Here is a 25328-nt window from a genome sequence, read left to right as displayed (position 1 = left end):
TTACAGAATTTTCACAAAATTAAGGACATATTGTACACAAATACTTATGATATCTGGCCATTTGTTCATTGAATAGTGATTGTCCAAAGTGAAAAAAAACTTATTTTGTTTTTGTATTGTAGACTGGCTCAGTTGAAATCTATTTAAAGTCTTTACCATAATGACTTATGTTATGTTCTAACTCATAATGACGTGGTGTATGCTTCTAAAAAAGTATTTCAAGTATGGAATCTGTGTAGGTGTATAGGAAATGGCATACTTTAATATTTCCACTTTGCTCTTTTGTTTAGAAAGCACGGTTGTAGGTTTCACTGTGTCCCATCAATTTAATGTTTTAATGGTTGTCTCAATTCATTTGAAAATAACAAATGAAACACTTATGAAACAAACTCCACAAAGAAACACTGTGGATACAGTACATTTGCATGATTAATTTGACAACAGGAAAGTGTAGCCAAACTCATGAGAATAAAGTCACATATTTCAAAGTTTAATGTTAACAATGTAAAAAAGTATTACATTTAATAAATAAATTGTTATGTACAATTTTACTGTTAAACTTTTTTCCAAACTCTTTGAAAATTTTAAATGGCTATAATGCATAAATTCAACACTACCGCATTTAATACCACAGGCATTTAGAAACAGGTCATACGACGAAAGAGTCAGGAAACGCACAACATAGACGCACAAGTCAAGAGTGTGATAACTCTCTTCTGGTAAAACAGGAAGCTTAAATGGCTGACCTCATATAATCTGTATAGTCCAGTCCCATTCTTTTTTGTAAGTGATGAAAGACAAATGCTACATACAGTTTAAAAATGTGTTTTTGTTTAATGATCAACACTTTAAAACATACAAAACTGGCAAAAAAAGATTACAAAATTACCAACATTTTCTTCACTTGGCCTTTACAAAACAACATTCTATTTCCCAAAACTGAAATGATTGTTTTGATAGTTATGTCAAATGTTATAAGGGATTACACTGTAGACATAAAATAATACTTTTTTAATAGAAAATCTTTATCAATATAAATAGATCTTGCAGATAATACCACATTTAATTTTATATTATAAGGAATATTCCGCATATTTCACATTGTAAAGATGAAAGAGAAATATCGGGTGGATTAATCTCTTCAAGGAATCATATTTTCATCTTTCAAATCTCCTTCAGAGAGCTCATCTTTTTTTTTAGGGTGGACAAAGCTGGGATAATCAATGTCTCCACTGGCCTCCGTCCAAGTTACCTTTGGACCATCTGGGTTACCTGAACCCTCTCCTGATAGTTCCTCCATCTCAGGAGTGGTTTCCTCTTTGGTAACTGGGAATCTGTTAAAAAACAAAAGCACAGGCATTCAAAAGTGCTCCAACATCCTCTCATTCCTTCCTGTATTTTTTCCAGTAAGTGGCCAGTTTTTTAACCCTCCAGCAAACCTCCCTATTTATGTACCGTGAAGCAAAATTGGTTGTTGACAAATCTGAGCTTTAATATATTGTATGTAACATAATCCATGTGATAAACACAGTTTCAAAAAGTGCCTCCTTTTTTTTGTACTGATTAAAAAGGTAACATCCGTGCATGAATAAGTGAAAAAGAAGATTATTTAGTGAATACAACCTGAAAATAATTCTGGACAAAGTTATTGTTTTTCACATTTTAAAGCATTTCAATTTAAATATTGAAATACCACCGTTACACTACTTTCAATAGTCGCATGAGATACTACAGTGCCATGACATCAGTCTGATTGATATGTGGAAGGAAATGACCCAGCATGCGAAACCATAAAGAGGATAATTTTATGCTGAGCAGAAAATGAAATAACCAGAAAGATAATGAAAGATAATGAATCAGCAGAAATGTGGAAAGCATCCGGTGTCTGAAATATGAATGGGAAGAATGAAAGGAATATATATAAAAAGTATTTACAGCTAGAAACATGTACAGTGTGACAGAATCCATAAATGTTATTCTCATTCTCAGTAAAATCTTGAAGAAAACGAGAAGCCATTGAAAAAAACAGAGCTCATACTATATCAAAACATTAAGTCAGAAAAAGCCCCACAATTTCCACATACAATTTGACTAGAACATTCCAAGAAAGGAAGAAAACATTTTATATCTCAGTTTTAATACGTTAATACCGTTTCTGACCGCACCTGAAAAATGTATTTCACAACAAGCTCTCTTTTTAAAAACGTTTAAGTGAATATTAATAGATATACATGAAATGTATCTCATGATTATTATCAAAAAATGTATATCTGTTTTAATTCACTTTTCTGAAATGCAACACAAGGTTTTCAGTTGGGATAGTGACTTGTGCCCAGTATGTAACCTTTTATTTTTTACTGAACCTTGACATTATCAAACAAGGTGATTCAGCTAAACAGACTCTGATTTCAATATGACTTGCATATCAATTGCATATATCAAAATTTATTGAATAAACAAACAACTCACATGTCTTTCACAGCAGAATGTGGAAGTCGTGGACTTTTCCCTTCAAGTGGCACCAGGGGGCCCATCTGTGTGACGCAGTTAGCATTCTGGTCTTCAGGTTTGCACTTCACCCATGTATATCTGCCTTTGGTTGGGGCTCCTGAGCACACAGATAAAATAAAGTAATTGATGAGCACTCCGTGTTTTTAACTATAATATGTTTTAATATGAAGGCTCGCACAATCTTGACCACAACAAACTAAAGATATATTACACAACATTTTGATATCATGCCATGTTTCAATTAAGAATAGTGTTTGTGAAAAGTATGGATGATAAAATGTATGTAAAAATGACTGTTTGTATTAGAAAAGACAATGATTAAACATGATTTAATTAAATTAAAAGAAATGAAGACGTTTTTACATAAACGGTCCAAGTTGTGCTTTTGTAAAAGCTACGCAGTAAGATAACGGTATTGATGCCGCTGTCTGAGTCATGCTTTGGTTTACAAAGTACGGCTGGATGTAGTAACTTTACCAACCCAACTATTTGACAGTTGACTAGCTATTGACAAATAAGTTTGTTTTTAATGTGTATTAAATGTGTTATTTGCCATTCAAAGTTTATTAGAGCTGGAAGACGCACTTTCTCAAAGCTCTGTGAAAAGACAATTGCGAGGGAGTTTTTAACGCATAGTTCTGTAAAGTGGCGTTTTATTATTGCAAATATCAGAGTATCCTTTGAAGTAAAAGATGCTGCTTAAATTAACTCACCGAATCCACTGTGCCCAAACAGGCATATTATCGCCAGTGCCAAAGTTATTCTGTGGTAAAAGTGCATCCTATTTTTCCTGTGAAGAAGATAAAAAGAAAATGTCTCAGCGAACTTCAGACAAGGTCTTTGTAGAAAAATATGTGAGAGACCCTGCCCCTGTGTGCGTCATTGTTTCCTTAAATCTGCCTACATCGTTTCGGTTTTGCGGTACTCTCAAGCAAGCGAAGTCAAAAGATGGGGAAACACATGAGCATATTTTTAACAAGTCTGTACTGGAGCCTTTCTGTACGGATACTATGACATCACGTAACAAAAATAAAACCAGTTTAACGGACTTTTTTAAAGATAAACACTAACTATGGCAGAGCAAAACAAAACTGAAACAACATAAAAAAACCTGAAACAAAAGAGACGTAGCCTACTGTTATTGATACAAATATGATGCAAGAACAGTTGTATTTGTACAGGCCTATACATATTTAGTGAAACAAATAATTTTGTGATGTCAGAATCAGACACACGGACCCTTGAGCCAAACTAAACACATATGAATTTACCTTATAGACATAAAAAGCTTTTTTTACTTTGACTTTTAACCAATGTCCACCTATTCACAGCTAGATTTAGGTTCTTATGCTCTATTCTATAGCCTCCTTGCCAAATGTGTAATTCGTTTAGTAATTTTCATACAACCCTGTGTGAGGCCTTTATTTGAGAAACACATGATGCAAATAATCAGTTGCAATATCCTGGAGGCCACCTCACTCTTAAAAATAAAAGTGCTTCAAAAGGTTCTTTGGTGCCATAGCAGATCCATTATAACTTCCATAAAGAACCTTTAAAATCCAAAGAAACTTTCTGGTTCTTTGTGGCAAAAAAAGGTTCCCATAAAAAGGTAAGAAAGAGATGGTTCTTTAAAGAACCCGACTGAATGGTTCTTTGTGAAACCAGCATCGGTTGTTCTAGGAATCGATGTGAAGAACCTTTTAAGCACCTTTATTTTTTAGAGTGTATATCACATATCAAGGACAGCAACATGTGAGACGTTGGTTTTATTCCAGATTACATTCCAAATCATTGTTTTTACAACTTGCCCATGGTATTGTGCAATGCTGACTCATAGTGTACAGTCATGTATTTTGGTTTAAATTCTACAGAATCATTTATAGTTAGACATTCACACATTCAAAACACATTCCTTTTTTGGCAATCTTAATAGAAAGTCTATTTAGGCACACATAAACGGATTCTACACTACATGAATCACTACCATGCCGTGGGGATTTAGATTCATTTAGGGATTTTTTTTAAAATATTATTCAGTTAATATGTTTGTATTGTATATTTAGACAATAGACAATAGATAAAATTGTTCAAAAAATAAGATTGTGACCCGCTGCATTCGTTGTTTTTGTGTTTCATGGTCAGCTCTTTTTAGCCTGGCAAGTGGAAAAAACAAATTGGAACATCACAGAAAAAGATTGAACTCTTGTATTTTGTACACTCAAAAACGCCTTGCACACAGACTGGGTGACACAAACCTCTTGAATAAAATACATTTAATACTTTATCAAAAAAGAAGAAATGTGGTGTTGTGTTTGGCAAGTGTTGCTTTGAAAATATCAACACAGTTGTGTAGTGTTGTCAAAGCTGTCATATTTGGGAGGAAGTGGCAATCGCTTAGACAGGAAATGACAATGGTTTCTCGGTTTATTATTTCACAGTATAGAAAAAGGAGTGTTCCTCTGCATGCACAAAAATAATATGTAGGAAATTTGGTATTTTCTCTTTTAAAGTTTCTGTTAACATGGCAAATTTGTCAGTATAGCAACCAAACATATTGTGGTTCTGTTGATTTAAAAAAATATTAGAACATAAATTATTATAGTTATTCAGATCTTATCAAATGATATGCTTCAAATGTATGGAAAGTGATGAGATTAGATTAAGATTCAGAGTCTCAGTTACAAATTTACAAAAGAAGCGTTTTAAAACAGACGAAACAACCTGTTTGTCAAAGTTACCTTCACACTTTTTATAGTAGGCTACTGAAACATACAATGGGTTTATTATCAAACTCATATATAACTCATAGTCTCATGGACTAAGGATGACTACTGTGAGAGAATGTCCTAATCACAAAACCACAGATGCTTTCTCATATTTCACCTGTAACCATGTGATGCTATTTCTCAAGATAAAATAATCCACAATTTTGGCTGGGTGGAGCTTCCACTCTTCATATAAGATCTTTTGCAGAGATCAGAAAACATTTCAGATGTCTCAGTCTATTGGGGAAAAACCAAACTGCACACTCTGCACTGCCTCTCCTTTATGGCTGAAACCATGACGAACTGTCTTATCTCTAATCATACATACTGAAACAGCAGCTTTACTTCAATTCAAAAAAAGGAAAAGCAAAGGCATTTAATAAAGAAGAAGCAGGCCATTCGGGGAAGTCTGAATTCTAGTTTTTCTCTATTTGAGATTTTAGGTCATAGTGTGAGCACACCCAAAATCAGTAAACTATTTAGTATTGATAGTCAAATGGTATCAGAAGAATGTCCAGTACAATACCTCGGTTACATTCAAAACTGAGAACCAAGATACAGAAATAGAGAGACAGGGAAGCAGCGGTTTAAGATTACTGAAATACCTACAGAAGGAAGTGCAATAAGTTTGGGCTATACTTTGCGGGTCAACGGTTCTTTACATATTGTACTACTTTAACTGTCGGTTTAACTGTCTCCTTTAAAAACATCATGTGTGTTTCCAAGCAAAATATCTCCTACAAGACATTCTTGAAGATTATGGAGGCTAAATGCATATGAGTGCCAAATAAATATAATGTTACAGCTTCTAAAATGTTCGATATACGAGCTGCTGCTCCGGTTTTAACTGCTTGACATTATTAATCCTCTCACGCATAGAGGTCGACAGCTATTCAAAAAGCCATTTCCTGCAAATGCATAGGTTTAATGGCATAGTTCCACAATGATCACTACAGGGGACACTACCACATCATCCTACACACCGTCACCTTCTCAGAGGTCCATCCAAGTGAAATTAAGTGGAAAATGTGTCAAGAAGCACAAACCTTGTTACAAACAACACTGTATTCATTGGTACTTTCCTCTGTATAAAGCTAATCTGGTAGCATTATATTTAGCTACTGAATAAGAATTCTCGGTGCACTGTGCTGACTTTCACAAATCTATGGCAGACCTTCCCGTGTGAGTGGACTCATATCTTAAATATGAATATTAATATAAAAAAGACAAACTGAACAAGCTCAACTTTGCGTTTAGACCAATTTGCAAAATGTAAACAATGCTGAAGCACTTCCTGTTTCATTTATTTTCTAATTTCATATATGTGATTAAGCTTTAAAGTTTCATTAAACACGTTGATTCTGTTCTACATAATTTGTTAGTTGTATTTCTTCCTAACACTTGTGTAGTGTGTAAAAACTAAACAGGAAGTGCTTGTGGACCAGTGTTGTTTAAGTCTTGCAACATGCCTCCCAATGTGAAGAGTCTTCGAAGTTTGCAAGGCTGCATATGTCACCAAGGCTCTATTATTTCAGTTAGAAAACATAACACTAACATTTATTTGTCAAAAGACGAAATGACTGTAGTCTCATTCTTACCTTGAAATGCAAGGGATGCTTATCCGAAACCTTAAATAATAAACCTCGACATGAAGACTGACCTAGAGAAACGTATCAGTGTGAATAATACAAACAGAAGTCAGTTCTGTATGTTTATTTATTGGCTTGAAATACATTAATAGTACATTTTATTTAACATCAGTAAACATTGATCATATATGAAAGAACATTGCACATAAAAAAAGAATATTCAACTTGTATATTGCACATTTAAAGACATTAGTGACTGTAAATCATGCAGTTACGTCAGTGAGAGAGTGACAGGCATTAACAGAAGTGAGAGAGGTCCTAACAAGAGGATTCTACTGTATGACTGTTGATAAGATGCATCTAACCCTGGGAAAAATGAAAGTTCTGGCACGGTTTAGTATATTTTCCAGTCGTTTCTATATTAATGTGGCACACATGTGAGTTATTAACAGCCCATGTTAATCTGATGTCAGGTGGAGGGGACAATTTTGGATTGAATTCTGTTGATTTTCAGAGGCAGCAGCAAGACCATCTCTTCACTCAACTCTAGCTCGGTTTCTACTGCCTTTCTGGATTCTGGGTGTTCCTCACAGTATTGTACTACAAATTTGTACGATTCTAAAGAAAGGGTGAGATTTTCCAATTGAGTTGGGATATCACTGTGCATGAGCTTGGACTGAAGTCTGGCGATACGGAACCTGGCCACCAGCGCTGGCCTCAGCACGTCATCCTCAAGCTTTTCTGGAAATTTGCCTTCTGGTGAGCGGAGGGAGTCAAGAAACATCTGATAATACTTCATCGAAGAGGAACACAAGTGGTTAAACTTTTTAATGGTGTGCACATCGACCTGATCCAGCCTCTCGGCCACGGCCAACTTCAAGTCCATCATCTCATAGTAGGTTTCTGCGAGCTCGAACTGAAGCTGCCGACAGATAAGCAAATAGTACTGAGCCTTCAAATCCTTACAGATCGGTTCCATCATGTCGACCCGACGCTTGTGCATCTTACAACGGCGCTCCAAATCCAGTTCGAAGAAAGCTAGGACCTTGAAGAGAGCGCTGTGGTCCTGCAAGATCTCAATGTGATCCGTCACATGACCATCCATTGCAAAATACTCCTTGGCCTGGGCTACGTAGCACTGACCCACCAGGAAGATGGCACGGGCTTCATCAAAGTCCAAAGGAAACACGCTGCTTACTTTCTCTTCCAGGCTGCAAATGGAGTCGAACGTATCGCTTGAACCAAAAAGTACGGCACTCTTTCGTCCCTTCTCTTTGTCTTCCTCTTCATTCCGACGAGTTCTCTTCAGTTCATCCTGCCGATCTAAGTCTAGCTCGCCGATATTATCCTGTGCAGCAATAGAAAGTAGTCAGGTAAAACAAAACAGAAAGGTCTCAGAATGTAAAAAATTAATACCTGAATACATCCCGAATAACAAAGACTACCTCAAGAAGCTTTTTAGCATCTTGAAGAAGATTGAGGCAATATTTGATCCAGCATCTGGCAATTTCGGCTCGTTTCTGAAGCAGCTCTTCACGTCTTTCACTTTCAGCCTCACCTTTGGGGAGGTTCATTAGAACGTATTTAATACACTTAATACACACCTACAGTATGTTATGTACAACATAATTTGCGTACTGCTAAAATGCTGAAAGAGATAAATCATGCAGAAAAAAACGACACAAATTAAAAAGGCATAGTAATAAAATAACCAAGTGAGCATTTAGGATTTTTAGGTCTTATACAATTACCACATCATTCTATTCTGTTTATATTAAAAGAGCCGAATGCTTTTCATAAAGTGTTTGTTTCCTGTACTGTTTAGCAAATATCTTATAAACATTCTAATGGAGACTATTTAGCACAGTGTATTCAGGATGCTTACAAATTGAGGATCTGGTGCAATGATATACAACTGACAAGCATGACAACATATTGAATTAGATAGTGTCACAACTAGAGACAGATGGTGTCAAGGGCCATTATTATTTCAGCACTGTACTGTTACAGTTTCACAGCAAGTATAACTACTACAACGTGTAAACTATATAAAATAAGGGTGTTTTTATCATTCACACAGCAATGGAAACTGAGGGAAGTACCATTATTTCGACCTAAAACAACTATGTTTAAACGGATACATTTATAGTGTAACACAAAAACCCACTTTCTTTAGCAGCTGCCTCTGAGGGGATTTCTCCAGCAAGGTTGGCAATGACACTAGCAGCAGCCAAACAATGACGAGCCTCCATGAAACATGTCTGCGATATAACAGAGATATACAGTTAAAAAAAATGTATATTACTTACAACATTTGATAGTTAAATACACAGGTTAAAGATAATAGAATACACAGAAAAAATTAACATGGGGTTGCTTGCAAACTGCATGGACCAAATAACTCTGTACATCACAATCATTGTACCTTGTTGATGTAGTATTGTGACAATGTAGCGGCATTAATGGCCCACTCAAGTGGCACAAACTGCTTGTACTCCAGCTGTCTCTGTAGTGTAGTATGACAGTACTGTCCAGCTCTTTCATACTGCTGTAGATTCTTGTACACTTGAGCCAAGTAATAAAGCGTGTGAGTATAAGCCATTTCAAATCTGTTGGATGATACAGGGAGAAGAGTTTCCTAGTTTTTCTGCTATCATTCACATTTTTTATTATGCAGACACTTTTATGCAAAGCGACTTACAAGGTAGGGGAAAACAATAGAAGCAATTTGAGCAACAAAATAACAACAATGCATAGTTGCAGTAGATGGTGTTAGGTGGTCTCAGTTAGCCTACCACTGTTTAAGAAGCTTAGAATTTTTTTTGGGGGGGGGGATAGAAAGTAGAAAAGAAGTAAAAGACTGTTCTAATGGGTCAGATGTTAACAGAAGAGATGTGTTTTTAGACGATATCCTAAAGACAACTACAGAAACTCATGATCTTGTGGCAAGAGGGAGATCGTGCGTGAGAGAGATTTTTCCCTTTGTGGGATGGCACCACAAGACGTTGTTCGATTGCAGAGCACAGGGATCGGGCAGGTACATAAATATGAATTAGCGAGTGAAGAAATGGTGGTTTTGTAGGCCTAGAGCAGAGATTTGAATTGGATGAGAGCGACTATAGGGAGCCAGTGCAACCTATCACAATAACATTTTATACAAGATGACCTATAAAGATATTACCTTCTTGTCTTCTCCTGTTGTGATAATCCTTCACCTTCTGGAACGAAAAAATCTTCAAGATCCATTGGTGGTTGACCATCCTAAAAAACGTTAGCCAAAACATCATCATTACATCCAAGAATGCACTACGCTTATTGTGAGCTTTTGTTGAGGCCAAAATGGTAAATGTTCACTCATTTGTAAGCTGCTTTGGATATAAGCTTTTGCTAAATGATTAAAGGAATAAATCACCCAAAAATTTAAATTCTGTCGTGAATTACTCTCGGGGTCCAAACCTGTATACATTTATTTGGTTGAACACAGAGGAAGATTTTTGGACGAATGCTTGTTACCAAACAGTTCTTGCACCCTATTGACAACCATAGTACTATAGGAAAAATTACAATGGTCCTACATTCTTCAAAATATCTTATTTTGTGTTCAACAGAAAAAGATTGTATGTAACGTGTGCATTGCGGGTCTTCAACTACTTTTCTTTGAGAGCCAGATTCCAAAAATATAAATTGGATGCAGTTCGTTTTTTTACTATATCTTCATTTATTCTGTTATTTTGCATTTTTGTTATTTATTGCGTTTTTTTCATTTTATACTGTTTTTGTTGCTGTTACTTATAGGCCATATATTAAAACATGCACACAAATATTGCTTCCAGTACATCCATTTGTGGCTTTTCATGATATTAAATTAAAAGAGATATTGTCGTTTTAATTGTGTTTAATATTCCTTAATGCGTTACTTTACCCAATATGTGGATGTCATTATTTTTCAAGAAGATATTTATGAAGCTATTTGGTTTAATTAATAAAAATTAAATCAATAAAAGTAAAAAAGGTTAATACATTCAACACAAAAGTAATTCCTGCCCCTTGTGACGTTAAATTAGAGTTTTATAAAGGGAGTCAATTGATCTGTGCAAGAAACTGAACGCTATTATCACATCTTCGGGTGAAATCCAATCGCATTCACGTGCCCCACGCACTTATAGGCCAGACTCTTTGTATAGTGCGAGTTCTGGGATAGATGAACAGCTGTTTTTCTTAAATATAGCTGTTATACATAATGAATGCAAACAACACATCTTTTCCCCTTATCTTAGACAACCGCTCACGTGATGTACCCTTCCTACAGTTAGCCTACTTTCAAGGGCACGAATCACGTTTTAGAACGCCACCTATCGCGTGCGCAAACCGATCGCCTGTTGCTGTGCAATGCACTGCTGATTATAACGTTGTAAATAACATTAAGTTTCTGTGACTGACCGATCAAATCGCTTTATAAGATGTAAATCATTATGAGCCGTGGGAATTACTTTTGTAATGAATGTTTCAGCGTTTTGGACTTAACACACCGCTGTTAAGGTCTCTCCACTTATTTGAAATTTTAAATCAGGTAAAGATGATTGACGGACCACTAATGCCTTCGCAATGCGTGCAGTCCGCAAGTACGCCACTGGTCGCGGACGCAAGCAGTCGGTGGCACGGCACCTGTACTAAGTCATTATTATGAGAAAGTTTCTCATTATTATGAGATACTAAGTCATTATTATGAGAAAGTTTCTCATTATTATGAGATACTAAGTCATTATTATGAGATACTAAGTCATTATTATGACGAAATTTCGACTTAGTATCTCATTTATATACTAAGTCATTATTATGAGATACTAAGTCATTATTATGGTGGAAATATCGACTTAGTATCTCATTATTATGAGATACTAAGTCACTATTATGAGATACTAAGTCATTATTATGAGACACTAAGTCATTATTATGAGATACTAAGTCATTATTATGAGATACTAAGTCATTATTATGAAATACTAAGTCATTATTATGAGACACTAAGTCATTATTATGAGACACTAAGTCATTATTATGAGATACTAAGTCATTATTATGAGATACTAAGTCATTATTATGAGATACTAAGTCATTATTATGAGACACTAAGTCATTATTATAAGATACTAAGTCATTATTATGGTGGAAATTTCGACTTAGTATCTCATTATTATGAGACACTAAGTCATTATTATGAGACACTAAGACATTATTATGAGATACTAAGTCATTATTATGAGATACCAAGTCATTATTATGCTGGAAATTTCGACTTAGTATCTCATTATTATGAGATACTAAGTCATTATTATGAGATACTAAGTCATTATTATGAGACACTAAGTCATTATTATTAGATACTAAGTCATTATTATGGTGGAAATTTCGACTTAGTATCTCATTATTATGAGATACTAAGTCATTATTATGAGATACTAAGTCATTATTATGGTGGAAATTTCGACTTAGTATCTCATTATTATGAGATACTAAGTCATTATTATGAGATACTAAGTCATTATTATGAGACACTAAGTCATTATTATGAGATACTAAGTCATTATTATGGTGGAAATTTCGACTTAGTATCTCATTATTATGAGATACTAAGTCATTATTATGAGATACTAAGTCATTATTATGAGATAATAAGTCATTATTATGAGATACTAAGTCATTATTATGAGATACTAAGTCATTATTATGAGATACTAAGTCATTATTATGGGATACTAAGTCATTATTATGAGATACTAAGTCATTATTATGATTTACTCATTCTAAAAACAAAATCCCAACCCTGGCGGAAACGGGCTTCCATACAAAGGTGAGTAAATGATGACTTATTTTTGGGTAAACTAATTATATTATATACAAGCCTATACAGGTATAAAGTTCAAATGCTATGACCAACATTTTTTTATAATCCAGTTATTAATGCTTATTCAAATCATATCCACGTTTTGTTAATAAGTAATGATTTATATTAAATGACTGAATAATTTATGTTAAAGGCAAGGTTTATAATATTTTGACTAGTAAATGTTATGGTGATCTTCAAATGCCAATAACAACACCTTTATGACGCCCAGAAATGACGTCTAGGTGGCCAGCTCACAATGTTTGAAGTCAACGTTTCTAAGACTTTTCGATCATTAACGTTAGATAAACTAGACGTTTTGTAAACAGGATGGGATAACACTGCAATGTTAGACAACACACACACACACCTCTTTCATGTACAGCAAATACATTGATTCAGCAATTTCCAGAAATCCTTGCGCTTTCTCGATCTCATCTCTTCCAGCCCACAGAACACCGAGCTGATTCTAACAGACAAAAGCATAATAGTTTTTACCCATCAAGCTATACGGCATGTTTAAATTTAAAATGCGAATGAAACACTTGGGGAGGCCTTGTTTATTTAACGTTACCCGGGCCTGTATATACAATGTCACGTTCTCCCGTGAAGTCGTGCACTTGTCGATGAGTTTCATGCAGGTCGTGAGATGCTGCTCTCCGGCGGCCAGCTCTTCGGTCTCTACGTGGTTCACGCCGAGATAGTACTCAAGCACCGCGATTCTCGCCGATCTCAGACCGGCTGGAGAATCCCCGGCACACGCCTTCCCAGCATCATTCTCCGGTCCTTCATCCACCATCTGCCCGGACTCGCAGTCAGCTTCATTGCTAACCTCAATCTCCTCCTCGCTCTCAATTTTTTTCAAAGAACAACGAATTTCCTTCAGCAAGTCTCTCGCTTTGTACTTCGACCGGAAAGGATTATTCTCGGGGTCTTTTTTAGACTCTACTTCGGAAAGCTCTTGGGCGAGGCGAAATTTCTCGCACACAGCCTTCCATTCAGCGGTCTGGGTGGCAGCCATGTTTTCCTCTGGTAGCGGTAGGTAGTTATTTCAAGAGATCACCAGCAGAGGTCAGTAAAGGAAAATGCTCTGGACTTTTAAAAGTTCATTTTCCAAGAGAGAATGTTCTTAATTGTAACTACCAGCGTTTATGTGATGTATTCAAGACAGCAATTTATGTTTTTATCATATATTTTTGCAAGTTCTCTTTGACAACAGTATGACTCGGTAGTTACCGATACTCTATCGCCATCTACAGGCAATTCAAATCGCAAGCACACGGTGTGAGCTGGCCTCCTTTCAAGTGCATGTGATCCAGGTACAAATATTTTTTGATCATGATTGCATTGTGCTTGTACTTCATATTTTTAAGACGTATTTTTTTGACCAGGAGCAGAAACAGCGTTGGAAACGGGTAGCAGAGCCAGTTGCTTGCTTTTAGGCGCTCGAACACAGCACACTTGCGACACCCGCTGGTCAAGTCGTGTTACTGCGTATTCAAAACGCACCGTTTTACAAGCCAATTTATTTTCGTGAAAAGTCTGCTAATATTACCTACAACGTCGTCAGAATAATTTCTAAAGGTTACTGTACTTTTACTGTAAATACTGTTATATACTTTTTAAATATTAAATGTGTGTATCATAAAATCTGTAGTTTGTTTTGTAACATTTGTTGTCTTCGTTTTCAGAGGGCACCGGAAATCAGTGACCATGGATCGATCCTAAAATAAAAAGCTTCTAATGTATATTCGAAGCTTTCTAAAAAGCTTTTTTTTCTCTTGAAATTTCAGTTCATCCCAGATTGTTTCACATCACGAAAAAAAAGTTGTTTGCTTGTCTGAAAACACAATCCACCAGAAGACACTTCCAGTAATCGAAAGAACTTCTCAGATAAACTTACATATGGGGTCAGTGACATCCTCAGCGGCCCCAAACTGCTGGTCACTGCCATATAAAAAACTGGCATGTTTACTTGTAGTTCCAGAAAACGGTTTGCACAGATTGTCCAATATAATGCCCCATATAATCAGAGCTTAATTTATCTATACACAATTTTACATCATTATTTTTTTCGTTTCCGCATGCTGACCTGACTCAAAAGTACCTGGAACAGTGCTAGCACAGACTGCTTGGTTTTAGTTCCTTATTGTGCTCAATTTTAGAATCAATAATGCCATTAATGGCAAGGCAGGAAGTTTTTACCGGTGGTTAAACAATTAATGACCTGTAACACAAGATACAAGCAATGCCATACACTCTAAAAATGATGGGTTATTCTCAACCCTGGTTGGGTCAAGAACGTTTTTTACACAACCCTTATTTTACAGTTCTGAAGTCGTCAAGTTTTTAATTAATCTTTAATGTTGTCTTTGATATAAGTCAAGTGTAAACATATTGTAGTTTGCTTTAAAGAAAAAAAGAAGATCTTGAAAACAACAGAGAACTTTTGCTTTCAACAGTTTCTTCTGACATTGCATCCTGTGTCAGTTATAGCATCTGCACTGCAATGTGAAAGTGATTTACATCTTTTTAGGTGTAAATCAGTGATGCATAAAAACACTGTTCTAGAATTTAATAGGCTCTCTCTTGAAGATATTCTAGTTATTAAATATTCTTACTAAACCCCAAAATCAGTTGTAAAGAGAAAAAGATTGGCATTTCACATAAAATATTTGTAGTAAAGAATGAAGTAAATTTCTGTACAAATTGTTTATTGCACTATGCTGTTGTTGCTCTCTCAAGTTTCCATAACCAGTTGCCAAGCATACTCAAAAATGAAAATGTGCCCTGTGAATAACATTTGCATCAAAGCAATTTTGAATAGTGAATATCAGACTAACTTTTTGTAAACTGGTGCATGACTTCTGTATTTAGCTACTCACTTGCTATTTTACATGGCCTACAGTCCAGTAGCTCTGGTTATTTCAGTTAACACGGTGCTTCACACACAGAGCTTTTTAGGAAGTGACGCTGTCGCCCACCATCAGGAAATGGACTGTTTCTTTTAGTAGATGTGAGTCATGGGCTGAAGGCAGATCAGCCATGTACCACAATAAAACACAGACAGTATTTTCGTCATAAGGTGAGTAGAGAAAGGATACAAACAGAACGCACTGTGGGAAGGTACAACCACTGTGCACCCCTGAAGTGAGACAGGACACAAGACACAAGGTGAGTATATCTCATAAATCCAATTTATTGTCATTAATATTGAGCGAAAAGCTTGTAAGTTGTAAGTGTATCAGTTTTGGAATTTGAACAGGTGATCTTGTTATAAGTTGTCTTCTTGTAAGTTTGAATAAAAAAGTAAATATGCTTATAATAAAAAATGTTTATAACTCTAATTATTGTGAATACAATAAGGAAGTTGATTCAAAATTCTTCCTGTTGTCACGTTTACTGTCAGTCAGCATTCAGCTTTGTGTTATAAATAATATCATTTAGCATGTAATACAGAATTGCTTAATCCGTTTTGCTTTTACACGAAAGGCTTTTTTGTATATGTTTATTATACAATCTCATTTTGTATGATCATAATTAGATGATTACATAAAACCACAGGCAGTGTTTACAGAAGGAAAGTTTATTGAAGTGGCCTATAGAAAAATTAGTTATTTGAAATGTAAATTGAGGTCCCTCGGGTACTTATTTTCTTTCTCTTGCACGTTCCATTAGATCCAGAAAATGCAAGCAGGTGTGTAGCTTTATTTTGTATTTGTTGGGTGGTGATACTTGTTGAGTTTTTATTAACCCAGTCCTGTAATTTTTCTTTTTTTCTTTGTCAGTATTCCTCATTCACAGTGATTTACTCTACGGTGCGCTCAGTGTTTTTTGCATTCTAAATTAACACTACCAACTATTGACGGTGCGTAGATATGAGCAAGACTTTATTGTTGGAATTCGTTCTTTCAAACTCTCTGACCTAGTTGTACAATATAGCCATTCTGGATTCTCATTCATTATTCATGAATTTCTTTTTAATTCGTAGGGGATTATATAGCTTGTTTTGAATCACATATCCAGTGCTTTATCATGCTTATGTTTAACTTTAGGTTAAGTATGTGATCCTTTTCAATAAAAGCCCTGTTCAATGTTTTCACAGCAAACCTGGATATTTCACGATGTGTGAGGTGTTAATTGTTCATGCCAGCGAGGCCAGTGAATGGGCCGAGTATTTAAAGCAAATCTTGACTGCATCATGTAATTTTCAAGAGGACTCCATTATTTCGTATGATGTTCATCAAGAGACTTTGTTAAAAGATCAAGAGCTGTTTGACTCCTGCAAGTGCATCATACTTTTGCTATCTACGATGTTCCTTGACATTTGGAATGAACCGTCGAGACTGGACGCTTTACGGGATCTTATGCAACCCCCAAATAAAATTGTTGCTTTTTTGTGTGGAGTATCAGAACATGAAGCAGATTATTTTGAACACTGGGAGCATTGGCGAAAGGTCAATTCAGAAGATGAACCGTCAGTATATGTGTCTACTGTCATGGAGTGCATTTATGGTGGTATTTATGTTTTACTCTATATCATTTATTATCATTAGATCAATATCATTATGAATCTAATTTTAAGTAATTATACATTAAATACAACATTTTGATTTTGCAATGTATTAGCCTGCATTAGTTTTGTTTTTTCATTCAAGGATGTATTAGTGAACAGTACGTTCAGGAGATTGATGATACTCAGGCAGAAGACCACAAGGATTTGCAGGAAGACATAGATGACTTCACATTTCCCGAAATTCCACAAGATTTAGCTTTACCTGAAGAGACGGAACAGGTGAATAGTGATGATGTTGGTCCTCCAGAACAGTTTTGTTTAGAGACACCCCATGAGGACCAGGCCTGCCTCACCATCCAGCCAGACAGAATACTGTGTGGGGTAAGCGGAAATACTTATTAATACTTATTTAAGAGCCGAACGGCAATCTAGTTGTTAAATTTACCTGGGTTTCTATCTGCAACCTGATATGCAAGTTCAAAGAAAGGGCGCTTTTCTATAAATGTGCCTCTTCCTCTAATAAAGACGAAGTTTTAAAGTTATTGACACACACAGACATGACTGATTCTAAAGATAAACCTGTTATGAATGTCAGTGTTGCTTTTGTCAGTGTTGGTTTGAATGCATGAAGCTCAAATGATTGCACACTACATTTTTGTGGATAGTTTTAGATACGAAAAATGAGGCACTGTCTGGATGAATTTTAGATTAAGATTATATACCACACTTTTATTCAATGAAATAATAAAATATTGTTTGATAAGAACCCAAACCACGACTAAAGAGCATGCTTTACTTACTACCCAGTTAGTAGCAATAAGTTTGCATTTGTTAACATGACCTTATAATAAACAAAACTTCTACAGCATTTATTATTCTTTGTCCGTGCATAATTTCAATATTTACTAATACATTTTTATAATCAACATTTGTAGCTGTTAACATTATAGTTAATGCACCATGAATAATTGTAATGACCTTAACACAAAATTAATAGGGATGAATAAATGCTTTGATTTTGATCATTGTTGGTTCATGTTAGCTAATGCGGCAACCAATGTTACCAAATACAAACTAAAGTGTTACCAGTTACATTGAAACACCCTGCTCATTGCTGATTCGGCATCAAGTTTCAACGTTTTTGCGGTCAAATCAAGCTTCCAGCATCAAATGTATTATTAATTGTGACTTCTTCATATACATAAGGATAAAAACCCTATTTATTGTACTTTTCTGTAGTCAATGCAAAATAATCTCATGAATTTCTCATCGTTTGTCTGCCCCCATACAGACTTGTGTGAATATTTATATAATCATGGTTAAGACTCTTGACGACGATGGCAGCCTGGAAGTGGAGTTTCAATCTGAGCACACAACACCTATACGAATGCCTGCGACTCTTGCAAACAAGTGTATTGTTACCGTCCAATCACCCGGTAAGACAAAACCCATCATAAAGAGGAACTTTTTATATCAGTTCCCCATGCCTCGTTTCGCTTTCGGCATAATTTGCATATTGTTTCCTGGGTTATTTCATGTAAAAGAGGCGTTGTTTTTAAGGCATTGACAAAATGTTGTTTCATTGTTTTGTTCGATTTCGTTTGAATTCTTTTAGATATGGCAGCTGGGGTGGTCACATTAACTCTTTATAAAAATGAGTCTATGGTCTGTTCAACGACAGTAAAGTATTACACAGAAATGGAAGAAATTTGCACATATCTAGAGAAAGTGACAGACCCTGTGAAGTTCATGTGTCAGGTAACGATGAAATAAAATAAATAATACAATCATGTCTTGATTGAAAAGGCCTTATATGGAGAATACTCTATAAACATGTATATAAAAATGTAAAAATAATAGATTAATTGAGCTCAAAGTCATGACTGAATAGTGCGCAACACTTTATGCAATAAAGTAAAGGTCTATAATTAGATTTGTTTACATAACGCATATTTCCTTTAATTCCATGAAATCTTTCCTAGAAAGATCTGGCTGAAAGAAACATTTTATCATCAGCCATTAATTAATTTCACAAAACGCATTCTAAATGCCCAATTATTTTGTGTACTCTTGCCATTATATTTCCCTTTCAACTTCTTTTTTGTAGGTTTTTATCTTTCTTACCCAAGTTTTTTGATTCTGTCATTTTCAGGCTTTTGAAATCACATCCAATGTACCCGAGTCGTTGGACAATTTGCTTGCGGATTCTCTCAATAAACGTATGCCATTAAGTAGATTACAAGTATTTGGAATTACTCAAATTGCAGAAGAGGATACAACAGGAAGTAAGCGATTTTATTCACAAAAAAAGTTTTAAGCTATGATAAAGTTTACACAAGATACAAATGTATTTTTTGATGAAACTATTGTTAAGGCCACTGTTGTTAAACGAGGTTAATAAGACATACCTTTATATGACATAAATTATTAAATATTGACTGTTTTAAGAGTGTATCGTAGAGGCTTTTAAAAACCAGCATGTTGCAAAATACTACAATGTAATTTCTCAAGACTTTACTTACAATGATATTTACAGGTCGCTTGAAATTTAGCTATATCAGGAATAACACATTGCATTTTTTATGAACCCTGTTTTGGTCCATTTGAATAATTAGTATAGTGTCTTTCAGTTCACTTTTTCAGTTACATTTTGCAATTGGGTCCCATATATTAACATTAGTTAACTACATACATTTTAGATAATATTAATTTCATAATGACATCATATTATTATCATCATTTAATCAATTTTTAATATCAAAAGTTTTACCTGGTGACATGAGTTAATGCACAATGAGCTAACATGAGAAACTGTATTTCGGTTAAAAATAAATAAAATATAAAAAGTGAATTGCTTATTATGTGTTTATATTAACTAATGCAGACTTTTTTTACTGCATGGAAAAGCGGAAAGCAATGTAATCTCTGAACAATAATATATCTTTCCACTCAGATTGCCGTGATATGGAACTCCCAACACTGCTTCACTTCTCTGCCAAATTTGGTTTAAAGAAATTGACATCTTTGTTAATGCGGTGCCCTGGAGCCTTGCAGGCCTACAGTGTAATGAACAAAGACGGGGATTACCCTAACAATCTTGCAGAGAAAAGTGGCTTTTCTGATTTAAGACAGTTTATGGATAAATATGTTGTAAGTTCATTATTATTTGTCAAAATGCTATTATAGTGCCTATAATACCAAATTTATGCCAGACGAGTCAACCATGTGTTCTCAAAATCCTTCATGCAACTTTTTTATCAGCATTATCAACATACTACCTATGTATCACAAGCTGAAGCTATAAATTGTGATAAGGTTTTGTAACATGTAGCTGAAGTAATAATAGTAGTAGTTAGAACTAACATGCAACATTTGTGCTTGTAATTGCATACTGTAATAATATATTATATTATTTTATTAATTAAACCAACTAGGAAACAGTGGATTTGAACAAGATCCACATGGAGGAAGCTCAGGACGCCCCTGAGAATGAGATCTATGAAGATATGTTGAACGCGTCTCAAAACTGTTCAGATTTGGATAATGAGGACATTTATGAGTCTATGATGATACTGAATGCCGAGATGGGTTTGTGTAAGCCACTCTCATTTAAACAAAACTATTTCTTGTTTGCAAAATAACATTCCTTACTGAAACACATTTTGGAGATCACTCAAAAACAAAATTCTATCATGAATTTCTCGCTCTCTAGTTAATCCAAACCGTTAAGAATGTCTTTGTTAAGCTATTTGGACTAATGCTTGCAACCAAACAAAAAAAGGATAAAGCAATTTTTCTTAGTAGTCAATGGTGGACACGATCTGTTTGGTTATAAGCATTCTTCCAAATATCAAATTTATACGGATTTGGAACATCTAAAAGGTGAGTAAATGATGACAGAAATTTAATTTTTGGGTGAACTATCCCTTTAAATAATTGCTGTTATATAAATCATGTATACGTAATCCATTTTTCATAGGTGAGGACCTACAAGGTGTTTTGACAGACTCCAACCCTGCAGAGACGATGCTGAGAAAGTTTTTTGAAGGTACGTCAATAGTAACATCACTTGCACCACAAGTGCAAGTGCTTCCCTAATGTACAGTAGATACTGAAGGAATCGGTTTTAACCTATTGTTTAAAATCTAAATCTCTTCTACTAAAGGACATTACAAATATTTACCATTTTTGCTCTCAAGATTCTCTCTTTTTTTGTTGTTCTCTTAATTTTTGTTGTTAAACCTACTGTACAAGTATAGATGTGAAACCTTATACCTAAATTGGTCTTAAGGCTTAGAGTCTCATGCTTTTTATTTAGCAAAACCTGACAAATATTCAACCAACGGTGGATTACCTGAAATGGATGATGATAACTACCATGACATGGGCGTTGACACAGAGGTCTACTGTGATGTGGAGGAAGAGGATCCGTACAATCCCTGCTGCCCTGATGAAATTTATGACATTGTGGAGCCAAATTCCAAAATTGTTCCAGAAGTTCTTCACCGTCCACCCGCACCCATTCCAAGACCAGCCAGTAAGCAAGAACCTGAGGAGAATACAACCTACATTTCCAAAGGTAGAAATCTGCATTCATCACAACTAGTATAGTAAACAGTGTGTCTTAGCACTAGAGAAAATATGTTTTTGTTTTGTTGCATTTTGTTTTACAGTGTTTTACCCCAAGGACCCTCTATACTCACTAAGCAAAAGGCCAGAAAAGGATTTGTCTCCACTAGGTATGAAAGATTTTAGGGGTGTATAATTAAGATAAAAGCAAATTACGTTAAATGTATTATCTTCTCTTTCTTCCAGCACCTGCACGGTTGGTGAGAGAAGGAGACATGAGCAGTCACCACGACTCCTTCGCAGGCATGAAGACCCCCGGACAGAGACAGCTCATCTCTCTACAGGAACGAGTTAAGGTGGGTGAGCTCAGCGTCGAAGAGGCCGTGCAGGAGTTCAAGGCTTGGCAGTTGGATCAAGAAGGACGTTCATATTCTGTCCGGTTTCAGCAGGTAAATAAGCTCATTTTTCAAAATATAGTGAGATGTGTTCTTTGGTTAACTCTAAAAATTGCAGTCACAAAAACAGCCTTGTAAATGTGTGTCTGTTTACTTTAAAAGGAAAATATACAGAGGTTAAGAGAGAGCATCACCCGACGCTGTAAAGACAAAGGAACGACAGGTATGAATGTTCCTGAAGATTAATATTTTACGTGTACAAAAACAGATAACAGCATACAAGAACATTTTATTTTTGAGTTTGTCGTTTTATTGGTATTTAATCAATATTCAGTTATTTTACAGTTATCCAGTTATTGTAGAAAACATATGGAAAAACATAAAAAAAAACTGGAAAAAAATCCATGGAATATTTAGTTACAATTTAACACTTTGGAATAGGAAGACAAGTATGAATATCTGTAGTTCACTGAGATGCATACAAATATAAGAAGTACTATTAGAATATTTTTCTTGAGTCAATACATTAAGGGTTCACGCTAGAATTTCATTTGTAGAATTGCTTAAAATACCCTAATGTTGATGTGCTTTCGTGCAACACATTTTTGTTTATATCACCTGTTATTTCTTTTATTAGAGCTTATGATAACAGCACCGATGCAAGCAAACGTTCATTGGGGGTCTAATAAGAACGTAAATTGCTCGTTGTATGAACCTGGGCCGCGCGTGATGAACCAACCCCCTCCAGTTAGCAGACCAGTGCAGAGAGGAAGCTGGCAGACAGGAAGTACCTCCAGCACTTCTAGTATGTCAAAAAATAACTTCTTTAATCTTATGCAATAATACTTTCCCAAAGAGTCACACAGTCTATTTAAAAAGTGTGTCTGATGAAGTTGTGTGATCAAATAAGTGTAATCTTGAATAGGTGTTTCCTGTCCGGTGTATTTTATTGGGTTTGGATATAAACTAGTAGTAACTTTTAAGTTGTGGTGCTAGAGGAGATGTTTTTAAAGTGATAGTTCACCCAAAAATACAAATTCTGTCACCATTTACTCACCTTCTTGTCATTTCAAACCTTTAAGACTTTCTACCGCAGAACACAAAAGAAGATATTTTGAAGAATGTTGTTAACTGGCCCCCATTCACTTACATTGGTTTTGTGTCCATACAATAGAAGTGAATGGGTGCCAGTTTTGTTCGGTTACCAGCTTTCTTCAAAATATCTTCTTTTGTGTTCTCTGGAAGACAGAAAGCCTCAAAGGTTTGAGGGTGAGGAATGACTGAATTTTCATTTTTGGGTGAACAATCATTTTGACCTTAATGTTCTTAAAACTTTAGTTGATTATATCAAAGAACTCGTACAACTTTATGTAATTTGGAACATCTCACCTGAGCAGGCAGTAGCAGTCACAGATTGAGCATTCAGAGCAATGTCAGCAACAGCAGCGGGCCAGACGTCGATTGTGATGTAAGCATGTTTAATAGTATGATTATAATCATTATCCATCTCAAACCCCATCTATTTCATTAACCTGTTATTTTGGATGAGTCCAGCAATGTATTATTTGTTGATCAGGATATAATAAAATGATGATTTTGTTAGCCATATAAGAAATGACAACACTTCTATGTATTCTGTGTGACCGCTTATGTGTTTGCTTTATTTAAGGAGCCGCCAGACATTCCGCTCCCACCTCGACCAACCCGCCCCGTGGCGGATATTCCACCCGTGCTTCCTCCACCCAGAGTCCCACCTCGCCCAGTAGACCGGTGAGTGTTTCTGATGGCTTGCAACATCACAGAGACAGCAGCTGTGTCTGTCACTGTAAATACTATTACTGACGTGTTTACTATCTTCACCATCATACTCAAGGAGCCATTTTACACATGTGGGAAAGTAAAAAATGAAAATAAGTTTATTCTAAAAGTTTCACCGCATGGAATATCTGATGCACTAGATGTTAGGATAAAATTTTGTAGGTGATGCAAAGGCGGTTCATAAATAAAACGCTACCCATGTGACAGACCACAGCGTACAAGTCTTCCAACCACAAAGTCAGGCTCCGCTCAGCTTAACTTTCCGCAGTACATACAAACATCAAGCTTTAATCACGTGGAGAGAAAGTGTGGTTTTCAGAATGTTTTCAGAAGCTCTTCATGCACACAAATATCTGACTTGATCTGAACCCATTCCCTGGTTTGCCTTGAGTTCACTCTGAGAGGGAAATGTTGAGATGCAGATTTTCTTGTAAATGTAACCTACTGTCTCTTAGGAATGTGGACAGCGGGCTAAACGAGCGTTATGTTTCGAGACCCATCCGTCCGGTTGCTCAGATGAGCCCCCAAAGGTCCGTTCCACCTCCACCTTTACCGAGACGGACTTGGTGAAGACCCTCTTCAACACGGGTGGCTTTCTGTTTCCTTCTGCAGTTTTTATACTGAGCTTTTCCAGAAGAACCCTGTCAATGTCCTCTCAAAGTAGGACAAAGGACTGCCTGGCAGAATAGAGGGTTTTTTACTGGTTGAAGTTGATCGAGATGAATGAAAATTACCTATATGTATAACTTAAATGAAAATGACCTAAATCTATATGTTTAAAATTCAGAATGGTTTTCAGCTGAACATTTTCAATACATTTAATGTGCAATCTGAATGTGTTGTTTGTTTACTATACAGCTGCTCAGTTTGTCCTCTCTGACTATTGATAGTTATAGCAACGGCAAAATTAGGAATTGCCTATATTTTTTTTTTTCTTAAAACTGAAAACTAAATAGACTTTTTGATCAGTTCACATCATCTAATCTAAAGTTGCATGTATAAAGTTACATATTTATTTTAGTCACGTCTGGTTCAAAACATACTCTTAACTGGTCTAAGCAGAGTAGAAAATAAATGCAGTATATTTAACAGCACGAAATGTGTGAATGCACTGTAGAGAGCAAGTAACAGTTCGTGTGTGCTGGGGTGTATGTGTTTGCGTGTGTTTGCACTATTTGTTCATGTTTGTTGAACCGTGACGACTGCGTTAAATAAACTTTTTTTAATTTGGTTCTGCATTTCATGGAGTGGAATTTTTTTTTTTTTTGAAGAATTTTGATT

At 35.5% G+C, this 25328-nt stretch overlaps 3 protein-coding genes across 6 annotated transcripts; 1 reads left to right on the top strand and 2 right to left on the bottom strand.

Annotated features, from left to right (window-relative positions):
* Positions 1–809: 809 nt before the first annotated feature.
* Positions 810–3383, bottom strand: srgn (serglycin). Its single transcript, XM_056760867.1, has 3 exons — positions 3225–3383; positions 2470–2608; positions 810–1334 (listed from the first exon to the last, which is right to left on the bottom strand). The coding sequence occupies exons 1-3, from the start codon at positions 3289–3291 to the stop codon at positions 1142–1144; spliced, it is 399 nt and encodes a 132-aa protein (XP_056616845.1). The 5' UTR covers positions 3292–3383; the 3' UTR covers positions 810–1141.
* A 3591-nt stretch (positions 3384–6974) lies between these two features.
* Positions 6975–13770, bottom strand: kifbp (kinesin family binding protein). The gene is made up of 7 exons (XM_056760542.1): positions 13324–13770; positions 13120–13218; positions 10047–10126; positions 9291–9474; positions 9033–9126; positions 8311–8423; positions 6975–8213 (listed from the first exon to the last, which is right to left on the bottom strand). The coding sequence occupies exons 1-7, from the start codon at positions 13768–13770 to the stop codon at positions 7335–7337; spliced, it is 1896 nt and encodes a 631-aa protein (XP_056616520.1). The 3' UTR covers positions 6975–7334.
* pik3ap1 (phosphoinositide-3-kinase adaptor protein 1) lies at positions 13650–25278 on the top strand. Of its 4 annotated transcripts, none has more exons than XM_056760541.1 (21): positions 13650–13787; positions 14009–14068; positions 14141–14333; positions 14441–15923; positions 16538–16617; positions 16855–17264; positions 17408–17646; positions 18557–18701; positions 18881–19023; positions 19418–19550; positions 20219–20415; positions 20700–20859; positions 21245–21313; positions 21584–21844; positions 21939–22004; positions 22081–22283; positions 22392–22452; positions 22867–23034; positions 23627–23697; positions 23899–23999; positions 24503–25278. In XM_056760541.1, exons 6-21 carry the CDS (start codon positions 16874–16876, stop codon positions 24615–24617), a joined length of 2523 nt encoding a protein of 840 aa, XP_056616519.1. In that variant the 5' UTR covers positions 13650–13787; positions 14009–14068; positions 14141–14333; positions 14441–15923; positions 16538–16617; positions 16855–16873; the 3' UTR covers positions 24618–25278. The 4 variants fall into 4 exon arrangements, with proteins under 4 accessions (XP_056616519.1, XP_056616516.1, XP_056616517.1 ...); XM_056760538.1 differs by having other exon boundaries at positions 16855–17267; XM_056760539.1 differs by lacking the exon at positions 16538–16617 and having other exon boundaries at positions 16855–17267.
* The last annotated feature ends 50 nt before the right edge of the window (positions 25279–25328 follow it).

This window comes from Triplophysa dalaica, chromosome 11 (genome assembly GCF_015846415.1).
Source record: "Triplophysa dalaica isolate WHDGS20190420 chromosome 11, ASM1584641v1, whole genome shotgun sequence".
NCBI classification, from domain to species: Eukaryota; Metazoa; Chordata; class Actinopteri; order Cypriniformes; family Nemacheilidae; genus Triplophysa; species Triplophysa dalaica.
This window is presented reverse-complemented; position numbering and strand designations above follow the sequence as displayed.

Coding starts and splice junctions, on each gene's coding strand:
- srgn (XM_056760867.1), bottom strand. CDS start 3,291: ATGCACTTTTACCACAGAATAACTTTGGCACTGGCGATAATATGCCTG. Junction 2,609..3,224: donor GTTTGGGCACAGTGGATTCG/GTGAGTTAATTT, acceptor CTGTGTGCTCAG/GAGCCCCAACCAAAGGCAGA. Junction 1,335..2,469: donor CATTCTGCTGTGAAAGACAT/GTGAGTTGTTTG, acceptor GTTTTTTAACAG/ATTCCCAGTTACCAAAGAGG.
- kifbp (XM_056760542.1), bottom strand. CDS start 13,770: ATGGCTGCCACCCAGACCGCTGAATGGAAGGCTGTGTGCGAGAAATTT. Junction 10,127..13,119: donor ATTTGCTGTACATGAAAGAG/GTGTGTGTGTGT, acceptor AACGTTTTTTAG/GATGGTCAACCACCAATGGA. Junction 8,214..8,310: donor ATGCTAAAAAGCTTCTTGAG/GTAGTCTTTGTT, acceptor ATTGCTGCACAG/GATAATATCGGCGAGCTAGA.
- pik3ap1 (XM_056760539.1), top strand. CDS start 16,874: ATGTGTGAGGTGTTAATTGTTCATGCCAGCGAGGCCAGTGAATGGGCC. Junction 21,314..21,583: donor GCTGAGAAAGTTTTTTGAAG/GTACGTCAATAG, acceptor CTTTTTATTTAG/CAAAACCTGACAAATATTCA. Junction 23,035..23,626: donor AAGTACCTCCAGCACTTCTA/GTATGTCAAAAA, acceptor TCACCTGAGCAG/GCAGTAGCAGTCACAGATTG.